The following is a 10,735-nucleotide window of genomic DNA, read 5'->3' as shown; positions in this document are numbered from 1 at the left end:
TAATAATGGGGTATGATGCAATGCCAACTTTCTATGATAATGACTACTAACAATATGCTATTCAATGATTATCTCAATTTATAGCCTCTAATATGTTTTATTTTCTATTTCATTTTATAAACAAATACTAAAAAAAATATCTTTTGTGAATTAACCCTTAAGTTTTTATAAATTTGTATTACGACAATTAAGCATATAATTAACACTCATATTAATTATTAAGCATATTATTATTAACATGCTTAAGTTTAGTATATAATATTGTTAGTTGTGGAAGTCAAGGTAAAACGTATTAAAAAAACAAAATATTAATAATCCTAACACACCCGAAGACTTATTTTTTACTCGGTAAATTGATACAATAGTAAAATTATTATCATGTGATTTGATAGTCACATATTTGAATGAAAAAAAAATCTCTTACAATTAAACTAAATTGTGCATATAATAGATCCTAAAATTTTCATTCTAAAATTTCACCATGAGTTAATTTTGAGATCACCTTACTATAATAGTTTTATTTGAGATCTTACAAATGAATTTATTTCTCTTCAGTAAAAGGTGAAATTTGTCACTCCAATGGTTCCACACAATCGATTTCACGATCATCTGTATAGAGATAAATTGAGAAACTGTAGTTGACCACGACGGAGAGAATATTATCTTGACTTTATCAAGATTCGAATCTTTTATCCACTTCAATAATTTTACTAACTAACTCAATCGTAACTAATCTAATTATACTCGGTCCCACGAAAGCTACAAATGACTTTATTTCTCAATTCATCTTAATGTGAACAGGAATTTATTGGGTAAAAAAATGAAAATTGGAGGCGTATTTTGATTAAACACCAAACCCTAAAGAGAAAATATTATATTTATTGGGGTCAAATTGTTTTTTTAATCATAAATCATTAACGATCTCCATAAATACACACGTGGACCACCACACACAAGAAATCCCTCAATCACGGCTCTTCCGACCGCCTTTTGTGACCGCATTCCTCTCCTGCTCGGCGATCCCCACTTTTCTCTTCTCCTGCTTGATCGGTTGCTCATCGGATTCGTTGCTGCTATTTGGTATTTTCCTTCGTTCTCGATCGGGTGTAGTAGTCGTTTAAGAAATGGAGAATGATTTCATCTTTATTTTTGTTGTTCTGTTTCTTCTTCTTCTTTTTTTTTTTTGGTTTTTTTTCCGCCGAGAGTTTTCAAAAAATGTGGTCTTTTGGTCTTGCGAATTCGGGGCCTTTGCTTCGCCTTCGATGGGGGACAGTAAATGTGCGAAGAAAAGAGTCGCCTTTTTGAACCGTGAATACGTGTTCTTGCATTCCTGATTCCTCCCTTTTTCTGATGATTGAAAAGGTTTGATTTGATTTGGAATTTGGAATATTAGCAAAACTTGTCTTTTTGGCACTGGAGAAGAAAAAAACTGAACTCAAGGTGATATTAAGTTGGAATTCTTTCCTGTTTATTCCTGGCACCTGTAAATTAAGATCATAAAGCTATTAAATTCTGATCGAGAGGAACTACTGTAGGCTTAATAACTTCGCCACAGTGATTGTGCTCATCTCTAGCATCTTGTTAATCAGTGAGAGTTTTTTATTTTCCCTGCGAATATGGCTTTCCGATTTAACCCTAACTTGTTGCTTTTGATAAGAACAAATATTATTAAATTACCAAATAAATAAAGGAGTATTGCGTAGCAGAAAATTAAATATTAAGTAAATCCTGAAGGATCCTTTCCACTTTTGTACCCAGCCTATCCGTATTTAGTTGTTTTTGTGTTTTAAAATTCGAGATCCTGACTTCGTTTGTTTCGTGGGTTTGTGATTTCAATGCACTAAATACTCATAAAGGGACCACTTTTTGACATTTCGATGGTCTTGTTTTTCCAAAAGAAATCTAATTCTTTGAAGAAAGCAGCTATTTTGTCTGAAGCTTAGTTTGATGTCAAACTGTAAATGAAGAATTTCCGGCCACAATGGGTTTCTTTTTCAACTAATGTTTATATAGAAGGATTGTACATTCTCGACTTCTATCAAGATTCTTAGTTGGTTTCCATTTTTATTTTAAATTGGCGAGATTATATCTTTTCTTAATTCTCTCTCTTATCTCATGCAACAGATTCAATTTGCCAGAATGGTTAACTTTGGGAAGAAATTGATGGCTAATCGAGTTCAAGAATGGGAGAAGTATGCATTCTTTGCTAAACTGCATTTTAGTTTCGGTGTTTCTTTGTGGAGTTAGATGCTGTAAATGCTAATTGAATATTTACATTCCATCCAACATGCTTGTCTTCACCTTTGCCATTGAAAGAAGCATTGACTTAAAGACCAAAAAAGAAAATGTATAAAAGACCAAAAAAGAAGAAGCATGTATATGTTAAATTTATTCCAGTTGGAATAAGATCTAATAGCCTATGCGAAATAGTTGGTTCTCATGGCTTGATTTGTATTTATTCTTGTTGGACAATGTTCCAAGATCTTGCATGTAAATACAAAAATGCCCAATGTTAAAATTTGTCTGTTTATACCTTGTCCATGCTCTGCAATCCAGGACACAGCCTTGTAGCTTTTTGGCTGTCTTTCTCATTTATTTAGGAAGTCCACTTTGGCTGGTTGGTGTTATTGAGTAGTTACACTGCATTATCTGTCTTCCTAATCCTGGACTTGAATACTTTAGTTTTAAAAGGTCATTATCAAATAGGTTAATTAAAAGGTAAATGAAGAATTCATATTGAATATCTTGTATCTGTTTTCTTTCATATGAATTTAGTAGCATTTTGCATACTTCTTGATATTTTAAAGTAATCTCTGATATTCAACATAAAGGGAAAAGGTGAACCATATTAAAAAAATTGATGATAAAACTTCAATGTACTGGGTTCTTGGACTCATTGGATATTTGCTTGGACAACAAAACAATGACTAGGAATAACAAAACCATCTAAACATATGCACTGCCTTTCTCACATGATAAATTTCACTGCAAAAATCTCAATGCATTTTGAATGGTGGTTCTAATGTTCTTGTTCTGGGATCCTTGACTTTCTTTTCCAAAATTCTTAATCGGAGTTTTTTTTTTTCTATTGTTGGCGACTTGGAACATATTTTTTTCATTCTCAGACCTTACTATTCAATATTATGTTTTTCTGCTGCTGTTTATTCCTTTTTATGCGAGATAAAAATTTCAGATTCCTAGAGGGCACACTATTTGATGCATAAGCAGAGAATTAAATTTCTTTATACTTAATTCCTTTCTAATTGAGGTTAAGGTTTCTGTTTCCTACAGGGTAAGATATTTGATGCATATGCAGAAATTAGATTCTTGTATCTCATGTGTAGGGTCGTCATTTTCTATATAATTACTGACAGTTTGATGGAATCACTGTCATCTATACCTCTAGTTAATAATTAACAGTTTTTATTTCTGGTTTTATCATATGAGCTAGATCTTCTTAGATTATATTCTGATGCTAAGCTTGTAGGTTAACCTTTGACACTGGCCATACTTTTTTTTGTTTATATATAGTTCGACTAGCAATTTTCATTTGTAACCTTTCCAGATATTATATCAACTACAAGTTGATGAAGAAGCAAGTCAAACAGTATGTACAACAAATGGAAGAAGGAGCAAAAGACCGTCGCCGTGTTCTGAAAGAATTTTCTAGAATGCTAGATGACCAAGTATGGATTTTGTCAGATTTTCTGTCTCTAGCTGATTTTTGGCAAGATTACTTTGACCTTAAGTTTGGAGCATAATTACTGGAATGTATTACTTTAATGTGGGCTAAAATTTAGTTTTAAATTTTTAGTACAGAGTAGAACATTAATATGGTTGTCTAAACCTCGTGTTCAACTTGTGATGCCACTTTGGATTAATTTTGCAATCAACAAAAATTTTCTTAAATTTCTTAAAGTTGATTTTCGTTATGCCTGTCGTTGAGCAAGGCTTTCCTAATACACTTGTTATCTGCTGTATATTGGTTGGTGGTGGGTCTTTGGTGCAAATTGATGTGCTGAGTTCATTCAAGTTGGTATTTGTCAAACTCAAGAAGAAGAGGAGGAGAATAAGAAGAAACAGAAGAGAAGTTCTCATGTTTTGTCAAGAAGGCCTCCTCTTGAGGTGTGTCCTCCAGTCCTGCCAATGATGCTGCAATTGGCTAATTAGATCCCATGCATTTTCATCTTTGTTTAAAGTGGTCAGTAATTGAGAGAAGATAGGGGATGATGAGAAAGTTAAAAGCTCTAAAACCAGGGGAGAAAGGAGGAAACCGCTCATTTACTGATTTTATATTCATCCTGTATTATGGGCTCAGTCGAGGATGAGCTGCATGGATCAATTTCTTCATCTCTGTGGATATTTACATATATTTTTATTTTGTTTTCTAAAGCATTGTATATTTTTGACAAAGTCATGAATTGCCACTGAAATTCCACTAATCAACAAATGATAACTTATAGGAATTCTTTTAGTTTGCCTTGTGTTTTATGATGTATGGATGACCAATAGAAACTTTCTGGAGTGAAATTGAAAGTCCTGAGTCTAGTCAGGAATGCATAAAAAGATGGCAAGGTGCTGATATGCTATTACAGTTAAATGGCATATACGATTCTCCCAGTAATTAAAAAGATATTGTAGTGCCTGGATTTGTAGGTGAGTATATGCGGGCTTGAGCTATCATTGCAGTGTTAAACTTCAACTTGAAAGATGAGAGAAATAAGCGGAATGAAAGAGAAGGGATTGGCACTTGTGTAGGGTTAGTTGTGGTTAAGATTGTTTAAAAGTAGCTATCATCTAGTGTCCAGTAATCTCTTTCAAACTTCAGAATATAAAGACAGATTCAATCAATTACTCTCACTCATTTAATGGCTTATGGTTTCCTGTACTTTTAAGTTTGGACTTCTGACAGCTTCAAACTCGCATATGAAACTTAGAAGCTTATTCTATGTTTTGGTTATCAATTGTTATTGTTGGTGGTGTTGTTATTCTGTCAAGCTAACTTAATACTTTAAGGCAATATTCATCAACTATTTTCCCTCCATGAGCAAATTGATTTGGAGGAAGTAGATATTTTTTTTCTTTCTAATTAACCATGGGTGAACCTATTCTCTGGTTCTCTTTACAAATTTTTTTTCCTATTTCTGTTTATTCTGTGAGAACATTTTGCATACTATCCTGGTTGGTTTATTAGATTCCTTCATTATTTTGTCTAGATTGAGAAGACTGTACTCTTCTTTCTGGAGCAACAAGGAATTATTGCCAACAGGATTCAAGAGTTGGGAGAGGAGCGTGCTATACTTCTTGAACATCCAGAGATATCTAAGCTATCTAATCTGCGAGAAGCATATATTGAAGTTGGACACGATCTTCTAAAGCTTCTCAGATTTGTAGATATGAATGCTACCGGGATTCGTAAAATTCTGAAGAAATTTGATAAACGATTTGGCTACAAGTTCACTGATTACTATCTAAGTACTAGATCAAATCATCCTTACTCTCAGATACAACAAGTATTTAAGCATGTGGTAATATGTCTGCCTTTTTTCAACACCCTTCCAATCATCCTTTTTAATTCTTGGTATATTCCTTCTGCTCGTGGTAATTACTGTTAAAAGGCTACATATTTTGAATAAATAGGGTATAGCAGCTGTTGTAGGAGCTTTGTCTCGCAATCTTGTTGAGCTTCAAGAACATCAAGGAAGCTATCTCTCTCTTTATGATCAGCCCTCGACAGCTATGGTGGTATGATATATTTTTGTTACTTGTCAATGCAATGCCAATTTTGTGTCAGCCATATATGTTTGTGTATGTGTATTTTTGTAATAAACTATCTTATCAATATTTGATAATTTTAGACCTTTATTTATTTTTTAATTTTTCTGGCATCAGGTGCAAGATCCTGTCATTAGCTTAATACAAGCATCGGTGGAAAAATTGACTCGCTCTACAAATTTCCTGAAATTCTTGGGGCAACATGCACTTATCCAAGAAGCAGAGGGACATGTTGATGAGAGAAGATATCATTTTGTGTCACTTCTTTTGAACTTGGTTAATACTTTTCTTTATATGGTCAACACTTATATCATTGTGCCAACTGCTGATGACTACTCGATGAGCCTTGGAGCTGCCGCAACAGTTTGTGGGATCATTATTGGCTCTATGGCTGTAGCACAAGTGTTCTCTTCAGTTTATTTTAGTGCATGGTCTAACAAGTCATACTTCAGACCTCTGGTATTTAGCAGCATCGTACTCTTTTTGGGCAACATTCTCTATGCATTGGCCTATGATCTCGACTCCTTGGCGATTCTTCTCATAGGTCGACTTTTGTGTGGGTAAGTGAAACTGTTTGTTCTTCACTTTTATGACTATTCTGTGGATCCAGTAATTACCACTTCACTATTCTAGTAACTTACTCCCTTTTGTGGTTTGCTAGGTGTTATTTGTGATTAATTATTGAATTTATGTCGTCATTTAACAAAGTCCTGCCTTAGAGGATGGGCATTGATGATTGATATTTGATTCAATTTCTACAACCAATATAGAAAGTCGTGTCAGACAAAAATATTTTATTGAATTTGCCATATCTTGTATATTTTTTCATGTACCATAAAGTTTCTTTTGTATTTAGTTCTTCCTTGGTACCAGCAAGGTTCAGTAACTTTGATTATGGAATAGTGATGTGAAGTTCATACATTATTTTATGATTTTAGGCTATTTTTTGTAAGCAAACAAGCAAACAAACTATCTAACAAACTTGTGATATGAAAAGTTCAAACTACTACGGGTCCACAATCACTTTCTAGGATTAGAATTGAATGAGCATAGGCTATGTCTAAGCTAGACTCCTTGGAGAAAGTGATCCTGTCGCTGTTGATCTAACCACACGTTTTAACTTTGGCCTGGGTCATAAATATGCAAATTTGAGTATTTTCAGTCTTCTTGAACGTTTACTTTCACTATATTTTCTCTGGCTGCAATCTGCTCCTATAACCTTCTACTCTAATGGATTCTCAACTTTTCAATATATAGAATCTCCATATACACATGTGAAACATTAAGCAATATAGAGAATTCAATGGAATTTGAAGATAGGCATTTGTGAAAGTATAATTTCTTTGAGAGTGATCATAATTTAACTTGTTTAAATTTCATACATTTAAAGAGACTTAGGATTTATGTTCCAAATTGCATCTCCTGTATTTCTTGTTTGTTGGAGTGGAGTCGGATTGATGCACTCTCTAGGGGTTTAAGGTCAAATGTTTAAGATCACATACTGCTGAACCTAGTGCACATCCCAAACTGGTGCATACCTAATTTGACATGATCTTCAGATAACTTGGTCTAGTGAAACTGAGAGTTGGTCTCAATTATGGCATGTCATAATATTGGAGCTGAAATATCGCTTAAATCTCATTGCACTGCTAAAGGAGGGTAGACTATCTCATAATGTGTGGAATGAATCATAGCAATAGTGTACTATTGAGGGGATGAAGTAATTATTAATTCTCTCCCTTGGTCGTTAGTATAAGCATCTTTGCGAAACACAGGATGTGGTCATACATAGAAAGAGGGAATTAAAAGGAAATCTGTTTTGAGTTCAGTGCTTATATAGAATTCTGGACAGGATTACACCAAAAAAAAAAGTTATATATACTCTGGTAGCTACATTTTCTGTTTCTAATATCCTCAAACACAGGATGGGGTCTGCTAGGGCTGTTAATCGTCGATACATCAGCGATTGTGTTCCAAATGAAATCCGCATGAAAGCTTCTGCAGGTTTTGTCAGTGCTAGTGCTCTTGGAATGGCTTGTGGCCCTGCTCTTGCTGGCTTGCTTCAAATTAATTTCAAGTTATATCGGCTAACAATTAATCAAGATACTTTACCTGGTTGGGTTATGGCGTTTGCTTGGTTAGGATACTTGATTTGGTTGTGGATTTCATTCAAGGAGCCAGTTCGTGATACTGAAGTGAAAAATTCATCTCCAGTTGATGCTGGTATGCTATACACTAAGATTATCTTAATTTTCCAGAACATGCATGTATTTTTTGGCTGTTAATTACAGGTTACATTTATCGCAAAAATGTCCTATATTTTTTATCTTCTGAAATTTTGTACAGAAGGTTATGCGTATGTTTATTGGATAATATACTATACATGTTATATTAATTGCTGTCCACCTACAAAACCAGGACATGTGGACGCTGGAGCATTAGAAAGTGGTCTTGAGCAACCTTTGTTAAAAGGTTCCGAGCAGAAGCAAAATGATGACGAAGATGAAGAGTGCAATGCTAGCGAAGAAGGGCCAGAAGAATCTCACAAGCCAGCAACTTCAATTGCTTCAGCTTATAGATTGCTTACTCCATCAGTAAAGGTAAAGCTTTCAGTCATTCTAATCAATGTTAAAAGCAAGTCTTGAAATTGTTACCCATTCATATGTAAAGTATTTAGGATACCCTTGTTAATTATATGATCAATCATAATTGTTAGATAAAGCAGGGAAAACCATATTCCATAGCACTATTACAGTGCTTATAGTCACAATCGGTTCACTACAGATAAAAAGTAGTTTGCCAAATTTATTGAGTAGGCATGAACTACAATACAGCATGTAGCAGGATGAGGAGAAATTGAGTTTGGCTGAGGCGAAATGGGGGCTTAGGCAGTCTGCCCGAGGATGACTTTTGCAATCACAAGATTGTTTCTTTTGTCATGTACTATGCCTATAAGCAATGTCTTGAATCTAAAACATTATGCTTTGACATATGAATCAGGATGAGGCAATTTCCGATTATTTGTTTTTCTTTTGTTAAGTACTACAGTTGTGCAAATTATCCAAATTTTGGATTTAGTGAAACAACTTCCAATTGTGTTATAGGTCCAGCTGCTGATATATTTCATGCTCAAGTATGCAATGGAAATATTATTGTCAGAGTCGAGTGTGGTTACTAGTTATTACTTTAAATGGTCAACTGGTCCAGTGGCGATATTTCTGGCAGTCCTGGGACTTACAGTTCTTCCAGTTAATGCCGTTGTCGGGACTTACATTAGCAACATGTTCGAAGACAGGTGTGTTTTGTTATTTGGCTTTCTCATACTTATGCACTAGTATGGTTCTTACTTGGCAAGTGCATCAGAAGTTAATATGCCTGATGCTTATGTTTGTATCAATTGTTATGTTGGTTAGTCTGCATTTTCTGATTCTTCCATTAAATATATATATATTTTCTTTGGAAAAGTAATGTGCTCGGTGTAGAACTTTTAGTACAGACCAGGTTATTTGTTACTCAATTTGTGTGAAAATCGCTATATTATGTTCTCGGCCGAAGTATCATTTGATATATTAAATCTATGTTTGGCGTTTTTGCCTTCTGATATGTCGAAAATACTTCATTCTTAACGGCTTACTATGTAAGCTTATTTCGAAGTGCTCCTCTCAACTTGTCTCACAAGCTCTAACTTAAAAAATACATCAAAATTACTAGTTGTTGTTCTTGTTTGTTGTTTTGTGGCAAATGAATTTGCTTTACCTTTTCCTTCTTTATGCAGAAAAATCTTGTTAGGATCTGAAATATTGGTGCTATTGGGAATACTACTAAGCTTCAAAGTCACTAGTACATATACGGTGCCACAATATGTGAGCTCGGCATTGATCACATTTGTGGCTGCTGAAGTTCTTGAAGGTAATTACTTATGTTTAAGTATTCCGCAATTAATAGTCAGATTCGATCTTCTATATGCACTGTTATTCTTTGATGCTTCGACATTATTTAACATGAAAGTTTTGAATTACTCAAATTTCTTCGAATGTTTATTTCATGAGGTTTATTCGGCGATAGGCTGAAGCTAACTGTGGTCTTCTTCAAACTTAACAAAAAATGCAATTTTTCAGGTGTTAATTTGAACCTCCTTTCACAAGTCATGTCGTCCCGCCTCGCCCGGGGGACTTATAACGGTGGCCTTCTATCGACAGAAGCAGGGACATTGGCTCGAGTCGTAGCCGATGCCACGATCACACTAGCAGGCTACCTAGGCGAAAGCCGGCTCCTAAATGTCACCTTGCTTCCTTCTCTGCTAATCTGTGTAGGCTCCATCATTGCCACTCTCCTCACCTACAACACCATGTACTGAAGATGGCTGCTTGTGCCGGTTTGTTCACCATTTTGTCGATGTTTTCTATTCAATTCATTCAAATTGCCTTTGCAAGTTGTCTCTGATTTGCAAGGTCTCAATGATGTCCTTAGGTCGACATGATGCTTTGTATGATGATCGACATCAGTCTTGTTCTATGATTGTGTAGATGTTTAATTCTTGTAGCTGTGGTGTAGGAATGCCTTTTAGGTTTCATCAGCAGCTTGAATATGAAAATAAATTTTCAATTTTTGATATTTATTTGTTGGATGAACAAATGGATTGAAAGTATACAAGAGACATTTGTTGTATCTTTGAATTTTCTGCAATTATATTTATTTTTATACAGGGTGTTTGATCTTTTTGAATTAAGAAATAAGATATATGAAAATTGAATAAATGACAAAATATATAAAAATGTAATAAAAATATTATTATTATTTTTTAAAATTCCAGTCGTTGGGGAGCAACTATATTCGTATTTTACTGTTTGGCCCTTCCTAGTTCAAGAATTTCAATTTAAGTCCTATGCTTTATTGTCCATTCGGGCCGGCCCTTTCGACCCATCGACCTGGCCCGGCCCAATTCGTCATCCAGAAGCTT

General features: G+C 34.5%; 1 protein-coding gene across 1 annotated transcript; it reads left to right on the top strand.

Annotated features, from left to right (window-relative positions):
- The first annotated feature begins 976 nt into the window (after positions 1-976).
- On the top strand, positions 977-10,239 carry LOC141827418 (SPX domain-containing membrane protein OsI_21475-like). Its single transcript, XM_074714656.1, has 11 exons — positions 977-1,080; positions 2,125-2,192; positions 3,566-3,686; positions 5,217-5,528; positions 5,641-5,745; positions 5,893-6,335; positions 7,700-7,998; positions 8,194-8,375; positions 8,880-9,070; positions 9,551-9,684; positions 9,894-10,239. The coding sequence occupies exons 2-11, from the start codon at positions 2,140-2,142 to the stop codon at positions 10,130-10,132; spliced, it is 2,079 nt and encodes a 692-aa protein (XP_074570757.1). The 5' UTR covers positions 977-1,080; positions 2,125-2,139; the 3' UTR covers positions 10,133-10,239.
- The last annotated feature ends 496 nt before the right edge of the window (positions 10,240-10,735 follow it).

Source organism: Curcuma longa, chromosome 4 (assembly GCF_044706935.1).
Source record: "Curcuma longa cultivar G26 ecotype Majalengka, Jawa Barat chromosome 4, ITB_CL_G26_1.1, whole genome shotgun sequence".
In the NCBI taxonomy this organism is placed as follows: Eukaryota; Viridiplantae; Streptophyta; class Magnoliopsida; order Zingiberales; family Zingiberaceae; genus Curcuma; species Curcuma longa.
The sequence above is the reverse complement of the archived record's forward strand: the minus strand, read 5'-3'. Positions and strand labels throughout refer to the sequence as shown.

Excerpts from the sequence above, each read along its gene's own strand:
- LOC141827418 (XM_074714656.1), top strand. The coding sequence starts at position 2,140 with ATGGTTAACTTTGGGAAGAAATTGATGGCTAATCGAGTTCAAGAATGG. Across the intron at positions 5,529-5,640 it reads AACAAGTATTTAAGCATGTG|GGTATAGCAGCTGTTGTAGG; the intron begins GTAATATGTCTG and ends TTGAATAAATAG. Across the intron at positions 7,999-8,193 it reads TTCATCTCCAGTTGATGCTG|GACATGTGGACGCTGGAGCA; the intron begins GTATGCTATACA and ends CTACAAAACCAG.